Below are 12628 nucleotides of genomic sequence, written 5' to 3' on the forward strand. Positions count from 1 at the left end.
GTCCCATTTGTCATGAAAGTCTTTAGAGACATGAAAAGTAGGGCTAACATTTTCTTTCAAAAGTCTAGCGAAGAAGTAAGCGATGGTGCTCCGAGTATATTTTATATAAGGTCGTAAGGAAAAAATAGACTTCTACCATGCTGATGGCTCAGATAGGATGTGATGCTCTGCTACTCCCTGCATCTAGAATTACATTAGTCTCATGCCCAAGCTGAAGATTCAACATCTTGGCATTACATGATCTCAAACGTGCTGTTTCCCTTGCCCAGAACATGTGACTTAATTTACGTTCTTAGTTTCAACAGTATTAAGAAACCAATATAGAAATGTAAAAAATAATAATAAATAATAAAATCAGATTGGCAAAAGGTTGTCTATCTCTGACTCTGGCAGAAGTCATGACCTTGCCATGAAGTATGGGTAGGGGATCATTTTATCAAACAAATATATTTTATGTTTTTAAAAGACACACGGATTAAGATTAAGATGTATTAAAAAGCAAGTTCTTGGAAATATAGCTCCATTCCCTTAATTATGTTACTTTACAACACCAAATGATATAGTGGCAACGGATCAGACACACAAAGTAATTAATAGTTTTTCTTTGAAGAACTGTTATTTTCAAATGCTATTTATTATGAATTTGAGCTTTTCATCTGGAAGTCTTAAACATGAAAAACTAGACTATTTTTTTTTACAATTCTAGATTCATTTATGAATATTGTGCATGTGTTTTTGTTCTACACACACGCACACACACACACACACACACAGAGGAACTAATTGCTAGATTTGTTCTTGGTCTAATCATCAAAAACAAATCCAGGAGCACAAACTATAGGGTGACAAATCAAATTGCTTTTTATTGAATTTGATAATAAATGAATAATAGTTATCACGAACTATTTCTGAAAAATATTCAGTAAACTGAGGATATGCTACATATCGGTAAAACGACTGAGTACAAGACTAATATTGGCCTTAGGTGTCCATCTAAAATCTGATTTTGTTTGCTTTAAGAAAAAAATGTTGAGATTCTTTTCTATCCAAAGATTAACAAGTTATGTTATTATCTATAAAGTTAATTCTTATTTGTTTATTATAGCTGACAAATCATTTTACCACTCATGTGATTAGAAAAAAAAAAGCCTACCGTTTGGAAAATCCACAGTTGGTTTCATGGGGCATAGTACACCACATTTTCCATTTAACAATGCTGCTGGTGTAACCTAGCTGTCCAACCTTGCTGTTAGTGACTACAGTATATACAGCAGAAACAATCTGTCTGTTGACCTCCAGCTTAAGTTCAAACTATGTCATTCTGTCAATACCATCTACCTTGATTAGGTTGGGCTTTATACACAACAGGTTATGATCCCAGAGGGATGAAAAGCTTTCCCAAATTAAAAGCAGAAATTTAAAAGGAAATACTCATACATTCCTATGCAGTTTCCATTTGATATCCTCAAGACTTGCCCATGAACTCAAGCTCATGTTGATTGAATGTGAATGTTTCTTTCTGGGTGTAGCCATCTTACAAATTTAATGGCAGGAGGAAAATAATAAAATGCGTTCCATGCTTCAATTAGACCTTTTATAACTTGGCACTTGAAAGATGGCAATGCCGAAGAAAAATCATTAATCCCCAAAAATAGGCAAGAAGAGTTGGGCAGGAGAAGACAGACCTCCAGGAGTCTAGGGCCTTGGCACAGCATTTCCTCACACCAACACAGCCCGCCTTTTGTCTAGCCTCATCGTGAGCCTTCTTCTCTCATGCTTCATGCTATTTGGATGAAATGTATACTGTATTTGATTCTAAAATCCAAAGCAATACGACCATGCTCTCAATTTTATCCTTATCCAAAGGAGCGGTATAAATAACCAGCAATAAAATGTTGGCTAGCCTTGAAATGCCTATTCATGCACATGAATGATAGATGAAAGAATACACACACACACACACACACACACACACACACACACTCACAGAACTGCAAGATACAGACTAAAAGAAGCATCCTTCTACTTTGTGTTTTATAATAGTATGCAACAGACTTGCCCCAAAGGATCAGAGTTCTTCATAACCCCAGTTCAGATAACTGTGGACACACAAATGCAGCCCCAGTACTTTGAGTCACAAGAGAATAGTGGTAGAGTGATGTTTGGAACATGTGCAGCCCTCTGTGAACCTCCGAACTCATTTTCAAATGATGTATTGACTCTGTGAATAACAGAATGTATAAGTTAGCTAGGAGTCAAGGGAGCTAGAGATTTCACCCCTCTTGGTCTCCTGCCATACCTAAGCTGTGAGCACCAAACCTCAAACAATCCCACTGCGTTTCTCCCCTGCTCCGACTCCTGCAGTTCCAGCGTGGCTGAAGACTGTTACCAAACCACAGTGGTTGGTTCCATCACTAGTTCATGCTGTTTGACTTCAGCTGAGGCCCCAAACTACCTCACAAATTCTTCTATCTCAAATTGACTCCCTCTCACATCCAAACTGTCAACCCATTTCTGGTCTCCCTTTCAACACCAAATTTTGGAAAGAGTAATTTGCAGCCACTGCTTCTGTATCCTCAAGAGTTAATCCATCCTGAACTCCTAAATTCTCTCTCCTGCCTTCACCACTCAAATGAAATTATATTCTAAAGTTTGCCAAAGATCTCTCCCAACCAATCGCCAAATCTCATGGCACCGTTTCAAGCTTCCCCTTCCCAGACTTAGTTTTCCAGACACAGACAAGTCTCCTTCTGGAAACTCTTTACCCAGGTCCTCTATACTTTTATCAGCATCTCCCTTTCCTTCCACCTCCACCTGCCCCCACCTCTCTGGGCATTTCTCTGTCTCTTTTTCTAGTGTTAGTAGTGCCGGTGGCCTCTCCCCTCCTTCCCCTGTCTCTTTAAATCCCAGGCTCTGTGAATAAACTTCTGTGAATAAACTTTCTCTAACCCTGACAACTCTTCTTAGCACTAAACTGTTATTTTCAATGACTGCTGCACATCTTCACTTAAGAAGTCTGCTAGCACTTCAAAGTCAAAATAGCCCAATCCAAAATAATCACTTTAACCTTACTCCATCTCTTTCAATGCCCTCCTTGATTCTCTAAATAATTTCACTATATTCTTAGTCACCAGGCTCAAACCTTGGTGTTACCTTCACTCCAGGCAGTTGCACTGTCAACTTTACTCTCACAATGCTTTTTGACTGTACCGTCTACTCCATCGCCGTCAGTCTTGTTCAAAACTTCTACACATTTCAGCTGGACGCTTAAGGCGGCTTCCTAAATGATATTCCTAACCCTCTTGCGATCATTAAGGGGAAGAAAGTCTTCCTAAGATCCAATTCTGATCACTGGATTATAGCATATTCCTACATAAAACCTTCAGTGTTTCCAGTGCTTATTAAATAGAGTTCAAAGTTCTTAGCATGGCCCCAAGACCTTTTCAGATCTGTTCCCTCCACCTTTAGTTTTATTATCTAGCTTTGCTATCAACTACCAACTAATCCCGCCTTTTGCTGAATCAACACTTTTCTTGTGCATTTTTTTTTTTAGCCTAAAATACCCTTCTTCTCCGTGTTTTCCTGTTAAATTTTATTTACCTTCAAGGTCTAACTGTCCAGCAACCTCATACTCAAATCAGTTGTTCACATATGTGCTCACCCATGGTCTTTTTCACCTTTGCATCTGCACAGAGCTTGGCTTCCTGCCTTGCATTTAGTAGGGTGGCTAACTTAAACCGACCATCCTCCTGAAGACTTACCACACTCGCTCTACTGACAGTTAATGACTCCTCATGAACAGCCCCTGTAATCGCTGCGCACATTATCCTGCATTATTCACCTTACTTCACATATTACTCGAATTATCTGGGTACATTTTTTTTTTTCACTACCAGGTTGGTTAGCTCCTTAAGATTAGGCACTTCTCCTTTTTTGTTACTCATACAGTTGGTCCTCTGTATCTGCGGATGTGAAACCCACAGATACGAAGGACCAACTATACTGCACCATTTTATATAAGGGACTTGAGCACCTGTGGAGTTTGGTATTCGTGGGGGGTTCCCGGAACCAATCCCGTGCAGATACCAGAGGGACAACAGTATAAGAGCTAGATTACTAGTTCTCAAAGTGGGACCCAGACCAGCAGTATCAGCATCACCTGGGACCTTGTTAGACACGCAAACGTCTGGGTCCCACCCTAGACCTGGTGAATCAGAAACTCTGGGAAGAGGCCCAGCAATCTGTGTTTTAACTGCCTGAAAACAGTGTGATTCTGATGCACACTCACGTTTAGCACTGGTGGGAAAGAACTTAATTATAAGCAGCCCTCAATAAAATAAGATATAAATAAATAAACTGTTTACTGTCTTATCATTTAATATTATTTTGGCATATAATTCCCTCAAAACATTAAAAATATGAGTAATCTATCCATTTTTACTTCATCAATATCTTAAATCTAACTTGTACATTTTGAAGGGTTTATTAAAAAATTATAGAAATGATGACATATAGTGATATTCTTTCTATAAAGTTCAAAGACAAGGTAAATAATAGATTGTTTGGGCATGAACAGTTCTAGAACTAGTTTTTTTAAAAAACAAGGAATGATAAGCACAAAATTCAAGATCAGGGTTACGTCTGGGGAAAAGCAAATGAAAAAAAGGGAGGAGAGGAGGAACACACAAAGAGACCCAGGTCATTGGTAACATTTCAGGTCCTGAGTTGGGTGGTGGGTTCACAGACATTCGTTACATTACTGAAATTGATTAATTAATATGGCCAAGTATGGATCAATGGTGATAGTACTTCATGAACTAAGGATTATTAATTAATCTAATTCTACATGCTCTGAGATCCATAAAAAAATTTTTAAAGAGATAAGAAAGAACTAATACTTGCCACAATCTGTCCTTAGTATTATTATGAATCACCAATTATGACATTCATTGCTAACGGTACCTGTGTGCGATTGAATGCCACTCTTGCAAAGACAGCTTGGGACACACTGGCCCTCTTCAGCTCATCTCTGACTTGCTGGTAGATATCTGGAGATACTTCCACAGAAGAGTTGGTTGGCTCCGGCTTAACTGCTCTGGGAATGGGTGGATGGTTCAGAAACTGCTGGTTGATGGCTTGAGGATGCTGGTGAGCCAGGAGCCGGCTAACGGCAATCTGTTGGTTTATCAGATGGGCCATGGCGATTTGTTGCCTGACAAGTTGTGGACTGAGCTGGGGAGAAAGAAGACCAGGGCTCATGATGGGCTGTAACGCGGGCACTTGGTTTCGGATTGGAGTACTGTGGTGGATTTGGCTATGTGGAGACTGTTCGCTGGTTTTCCCCAGGGATGCCAGCTGGTTCATATTTGGTAAATGCATTGGACGCTGGCCCAGAACACAATAGTCTGAAAGGTTTTCTCGTTCCACTCTTTCCACTGTTAAAAGATAAAAATGATAATTCATCATTATCGACATTGGCATAATTTGTTTCTGATACACGTAGTATTAAATTATATTTTTGGTATATTAATGACGTAGACGTTTTTCATACAAAGCTGGAAGCCCCAGAGTAAAAGTGAGTTATCCTTTCCTGGAAAATGTTACAGTAATAGATTTTTCCATAGGTTATGGTATGAAAGTAAAAATATTTGCCACTTCAATTTTCTTTAATTCCTAAAACTAGGCATTTTATTAAATAGCCAAGACAGAAACCACTAACCATTACAAATTCTAAATCCTCTCATATTCCCAAGCTGTATCATCTCCCTCTGTGACAAAAGCACCAGCTGTTTTCATCTTCTGTAGTTTGTGGTTAATGGTGTAGTTCATGGTTATCAGGAAATGACAAGGACAACGTCTCCTGTCAAAGTAACTGCTATCTCCCAATAAAAATCTCACATAAATACTATTTTACAGCTATGAAAACATTTATACAAAATGTCTGTCACATAGTATATCCTTTCATCTCCTCACCTGCTATCTTTTTTATAGGAATATTTCTTTAAGAAATGGATATTTTAATGATTGTGATATGCACTAGGATAAGAAAAAAGTCTCACAAAATTAATAACATCACCTTGATTTGCCATTAAATAAAATTCTCTCTTTCTCCAGGTTATCTATCTTTTATGTTTTGTTGAAGTTTAGTAAAGATTTAAGGAATAACCTTGAAAGGGAGAAAAAAAAGAAAGTATCATATATGTTCATACATGAGGCAGATTCTTTTCTTCCCTCAAGAATATGCCTCAGGAAAGAGTCACATCAGAGTCAAATCCTTACCTAAAACTTTGTATTACATTATTATGTAAAGCAAAGGTTTGTTTGGGGAAAACACATTAGGCTGAAACAACCTCTATCCTTACTAGCTTTAAATGCTTATGGATGTAATCTAACAAAATCTGTGTTTTAAAGTAAAAATTCCTCATAGATTTAGTAATTTTTTCCTACAGCTGAAAGTGTTTGATATGATAATGCAAAAGCGTATTAATATGATGTTAAAGAACACTACTTGGAGTGGTTACATGCTGGAGAGCAGAAAAGTATTCACCTATAAGACAAATTTTTCAAATAACTGCCCCCCTTATATGCAAATAGTGCTTGTAAATTGGTATATGGTTTACAGTGACAGAATCATATTTGATCAAAAAAGTGCTGAGTCTCAAAAAATTTAGGAAATTATGTGTGCTGGAAAACAAGTTGAGATGTCTCAAAGTGATGACAAAGTCACTAGAACCAAATCACATGCAAAGAATTTGAATAAAATCAACCAATGAACTATAAAGGCAAGGAAAGTGATATTTCTAAATTAATATTTTATGTAATATGTGATTTTCAAGTACATATGTGGAAGTAAATTAATACATTAACCATATGTAAATAGATATCTGATCATTTTATCTATATTTCTAAAGGTTTTATATATTTAAAACTTCTCATTGGTAATATAGATAAACATCCACATCTTGGGAGCACCTTATTCAGACATATACAGTATTTCTTCCTGCTTTTTAAAAAAACTGAGTGATTGCTTAACTTTCCTATGAACCCCTAAATAAGTCAAAAGTTTACCTCAAACTTCTTTAAGAGTTCAATTTCCAACCTAATCCTTTCAATGTAATTCATATAGTTTGTATTCAACTTTCCTTCATAAGGTTCAAGGTGAACAAATTATTTTAATCTTATTCTCTAAAGGCAAACATTTTTCAGTCATTGTATTAATTAAACCTTAAGGTATACAATCTGGAAAACCAAACCAAGCAAATGGTTAAGAGCCTTCAAACAAGGTAATCGAACACAGTTTTCATAGAACAGAAGTTACTATTGTAAGTTCCTTATTGAAAGAAGTAAAGAGACCACGGACTGCTTCCAGAGTAAAGTCATACTTTATAGGCAGAAATATTTGCCCTCAGGTAGACATTTGATTTGCTTTTGTTTGTTTGTTTGCTTTTTAATTCAGCCAAAATAAAGGCAAATTCAAGTAGCAAAAATTATGTTTTCCGGTACTTAAGAAGCAGACGGTTTATCCATTTCTTTTTCTACTTAAAAAGCATAGAAACACCCTCTTAATGCATACATTCTTTGATCAAAAGCCAATTTTCCAAAATGTCAGTACTTTCATCTTCAATGACTTAATTACATTTGAGTTACTTTCTTAAGATACATCTAAATCCCATCATTAATAAAAAAACAAATGTCAGAGCTCCATGAAACCTCTATGAAATTGGTGCCGTAAGAATCAGAATAACGTCAGTCCACAGTCCTTTAAGATTATACATAATAATTCTCCTTTTCCTTATGAGTTCCCAGAGCATTAGAGTCTCATATAGTTAAGAACAGTAACTATGGAAGCATCCTTAGAGACATGTGGTAACACCATGAAGTACTAACTGATTAGTAAGCCATAATGAAGGCATTGCAAATGCAAATGCCTACACATGCAGGTAGGGCACAACAGCCAGAGAAGCCGGCAGCAGAGATACTAGGAGGAGAGAGAGAAACCCTGCCCACTCCAAACAAAGCAGCCACTAACTTGATTCAGCCAGTTGTCTTTCTCATATTGTCATTTCTTTTTTTTTTTACATCTTTATTGGAGTATAATTGTTTTACAATGGTGTGTTAGTTTCTGCTTTATAACAAAGTGAATCAGCTATACATATACATATGTTCCCATATCTCTTCCCTCTTGCATCTCCCTCCCTCCCACCCTCCCTAACCCACCCCTCCAGGCGGTCACAAAGCACCGAGCTGATCTCCCTGTGCTATGCGGCTGCTTCCCACTAGCTATCTACCTTATGTTTGGTAGTGTATATATGTCCATGCCACTCTCTCACTTTGTCACAGCTTACCCTTCCCCCTCCCCATATCCTCAAGTCCATTCTCTAGTAGGTCTGTGTCTTTATTCCTGTCTTACCCCTAGGCTCTTCATGACATTTTTTTTTCCTAAATTCCATATATATGTGTTAGCATACGGTATTTGTCTTTCTCTTTCTGACTTACTTCACTCTGTATGACAGACTCTAGGTCTATCCACCTCATTACAAATAGCTCAATTTCCTTTCTTTTTATGGCTGAGTAATATTCCATTGTATATATGTGCCACATCTTCTTCAGATTTTTTTTCAAAAAAATGAAAAATCTGGATTTTTACATGATAGCTCCTAAATTTAGGTATTGGCAAATAATTCTATTTTCAAAACAATAAACAATAAAAGCCAAACAAAACATTTCTGAAAACTAGATTCTGCCCATCCATGGGCTACCAGTGTCAAAATTTTGTCTATGAGACTAAAGACACTCGCTATGTTGTTAAAGAAAAAAATATTCAACAACACTTGTTAAAGATGTTAAGGCAGACCTTATCCAGGACCATCGCAATAGGTACAGGGACCACAGCAATGGGATTTTACAGTGGGGAGAGAGATTGGGCCCAACTCCAAATACAGCATGGGCAAGTGGGAATTTATAGCCAAGGAGCAGGGTGGAGGTCAGGGGATGGAAAATTACTAAAAGGAAACATCAGGAGTTAAGTGGGATTCTGGCTAAACCAACCTAACAGGATTCTTTGCTAAAGACAGGCTAGGGTGATCAGACATCACCTGGGGGATGGTGGAGGATGAGGAACCTGATGAGAATGAGATATCCAGGGTGATCAGATACAAGGCCGGGGGTTTCTGGTTAAACTGACTTAGCAGGGTTCTTGTAAAACTGGATTTTACAAGGAAGTGCACAGATGGGCCTAGGAGAAGGTTCAGGAGCCTGTCTAAAGTTTGGTCAAGCAAAGAATCTTTGTCAATGTTCTCCAGTCCCTGACAGCTCTATCAATAAAAGCCAAGTTCTTTACTTCCAAGAATAAAGAAAAAACAAACAAACAAACCAATCATCCCAACTTTAAGCATGCCTAAACATCAAATGCTCACCAACAGGCTGCATCTCTTCTGACCAAGGTTCATGGTTTCAGGAACGGTTTGCAGAGATTTTGCCAAATCTGAAAAACTTTTTTCTTTTTTTTCTGCTGCCACTCTTATACAGATAATATCAGAATAATATTTTAACCTCTTATGTCACAGCAGATGAAATACGAATGCTTACAAAAAAGTCAGAGGAGCATCAACAATGCACCAGACTCAGTCTGAAAGCTGAGCCTGGGCCTTCAGTATTTCTTTTCCCTTTTCTTTCTGGCCTTCCTTCCTCCCTTCCTTCCTTCCTTCCTTCCTTCCCTCCCTCCCTCCTTCCCTCTCTTCCTCCCTTTTTCTTTCTTTCTTGTTAAATTTGTTGAAAGTAACCACAATGACTGAAATGTAGACCTAACAGCAGTGCCTGATTTTGTGTTTTGCTTTTTCATTCTGATAGAAAACATTATGTTAAGTCTACTTTAAACTAAACCAAGACCAAAGGTAACTCCCTGGCTCTGAGGGCCCATCTTATCTCTGCAATACTCAGCCATGGATCAGAAATCCTTAAAAACCTGAAGGATAAAAGGCAGCACTGCCTCTCATGACGAGCACAATGTTCACATTCACAACAGAAAATATTCTCAATAAAGCCAAAATGCTTACTTATTAAAGAGACATTAAAAACACAACTGCTTCCAGGACTTTACATCAGAGCTGCAATTTAATTCACAGTGAATTTGATTCTACGGTTGGCAAAGTCCTAAAGGGCAATCTGTGAGGTGGGAAGTGCCTGGGAAGGAATGATTACCCCAGCTTCAAGTACAAGTCCCCAAACAGAGTGTGGCTTGAGGCTGTTGAGGCAAGTGGGGCTGAAATATTTCTACCTTGGGTAGCTGAGCAGCTCTCTGTAGCTATTTTAACCTCTGGAGGAGGGTCCCAGTCCTGGGGCCTTGCCGGTGCATAACTAGGATCTGGAGTCTGCTCAGGTTTCTGAGAAACTCACAGTTCCAGTAGGACCTTGCCAATTCCTTTGAGCTTTCTGGGATTGAGTGAAAATTGCACAGACTAGGAAACAATTATGTAACCACCCTCTGAGCTTCTGGAGTTCTATATAACTCCAAAGTAGGAGAGGCCTTTGTAGCCCTGTATTAGAATCCCATGGGCTCCTGAAGCCTTCCCAAGCTCAGAGAGTTGATGTTCTAACCAAGAGCACCCTATGAACATTAGCTGTTCAATGTCCAAGACCGCTGGCTATGGCAGGTTGCTCATAGACAAGAAAGTGACACTCCTCCCCAGGGATTTATCCACATTACAAGGAAAAGATATTTGGTTAAAAAATCTCATTTTATTTCATGCAATTTTAAGTATATTTTGAAGTCAAGTACTTATTTTAATAATCACAAATCCCTGATATATACATATGGATCTTAGGTGGTTGCAAGAACATTCTAAATACTCAAGAAAATATATGTCTATATATAAATCTTGTCTTATATTCCTCTCTGGCACTTAATTTTTTATTATAATTTCTTTATGGCAATTTTGGGTAAATATGTTTTCAGCTGTTGGGAAAGATGTATGTTATAATAGTTAAAAGCACAGATTTCTAAGCCAGACTGCCCAGGGTTTAAATCTCAGCTCTACCATTTGGTAGATTTGTGACCTCAGGTAGGTTACTTAACTTCCCTGTGCCTTAGTTTCCTTGTATATTTAATGTGGGTTAAAACTTATGCCTAGGGGCTTCCCTGGTGGCACAGTGGTTGAGAGTCCGCCTGCCGATGTAGGGGACACGGGTTCGTGCCCCGGTCCGGGAGGATCCCACATGCCACAGAGCAGCTGGGCCCGTGAAAAAAAAACAAAAAACAAAAAACAAAACTTATGCCTACCATGAAGGATTACTGTGTGATTAAATGAGAATATATATCAACACTTAGAACAGTATCTGGCACTATGCAGTTTACCATTACTATTACATTCACCTTGCCTGTGTGTGTCTGTGTCTGTGTCTGTGTGTGTACTGGCATAGATGGATGGACGTAAATTGTACATTTCAGTTTTGCGCTAGGTCAGAGATATTCAAAATATAGTCCCTTGAACCATCAACATCCATATTACCTGGAAGACTCTTAGAAATACAAATTCAGGATCTCTTAGAGTTCTTATGTATACCAAATTTCCAATGATTCTTATGTACACTAAAGTTTGAGAATCAATGTCTATATCATTTTTGCTTTTACTTATTGTCTTTTGAGATTATACAAAATACAGCTGCCAGGTGATTTTTATGTATGCTAAAGTTTGAGAATCACTGTTCTACACTGTCTTTGCTTTTATGTTGTTGTTGTCTTTTGAGATTATACCAGACATTTATAACTGTCATATTCCATTTTTTTCTCTAAAACCTAATGACATTAAGGATTCAATCTGACTGAACGTTCACTATCCTATAAATGTATCTAAACATTTTAAATTTTCTTCTCTATGATATATTTTTAGTTTTTGTTGATGATTAGTTTAGTTTTTGTTATACTGAAGAAGCATTGACTGGACCTGATACTAGAAAACTGCATTCAAATCTACATTCTAACTCTTACTAGCTGTGGGGTCTCTTTGAGCAAATTGGAGATTCTCTGGATCTCAGTTTTGCCATAGGGAAAATATTATTATCTTAGAATTGTAAGAGTAAATTTTAGATGATCAGTGTCTATGTGAAAGATCTTTATTAAAGGGCTACTGTAAATTTCACAAAATATCTATATAATTATGATTAACAGATTAGGCTTGACATTTCAAAATTTCCTGATTAGGACATTCTGACCAATGTCTGCTGTTTCCCAAAGGTCATCTAAAGAATTGCAACCTTTCCTTTGGTTTAAGTAACTATGCCATGTTACATCATGTTACTTTTTAAAACAAATCCCTACAGTTTAGAAGAATTCGTTGTCAATTTAGAATCACATGCTTCATGGCATATGCAGGAATATGTTGGATTCAGTTTCTCCAAATGAGGCTTAATAGTTCATATCCTGACCTTCAAATTAGGAGACAGCAGAATAGATGGGAAATAAAATGACAATCTCACAACTCTTGAAATTAAATTTACAGGAATGCTACATAAATATGGCTTTAAGTTTCAAAATTTATTATAAATAAAAAATGGAAAGAAAACTTAAGGAATAAAACATGCTTCAAATGTATACGTGTTATATTTACATTAACCAAAAGAAAGAAGGAGA

The 12628-nt window shown here is 37.4% G+C and overlaps 1 protein-coding gene across 4 annotated transcripts in view; it reads right to left on the minus strand.

The window, feature by feature from the left end:
• SATB2 (SATB homeobox 2) overlaps positions 1-12628 on the minus strand; it is a 201623-nt gene that overhangs the window by 75133 nt on the left and 113862 nt on the right. For all 4 annotated transcript variants that reach the window (XM_004262884.3, XM_049712309.1, XM_004262883.3 and 1 more), the window contains one exon: positions 4963-5435. In XM_004262884.3, coding sequence (XP_004262932.1) covers positions 4963-5435 — 473 coding nt within the window. The remainder of the gene's footprint in view (positions 1-4962; positions 5436-12628) is intronic.

This window comes from Orcinus orca, chromosome 7 (genome assembly GCF_937001465.1).
Source record: "Orcinus orca chromosome 7, mOrcOrc1.1, whole genome shotgun sequence".
NCBI lineage: Eukaryota > Metazoa > Chordata > Mammalia > Artiodactyla > Delphinidae > Orcinus > Orcinus orca.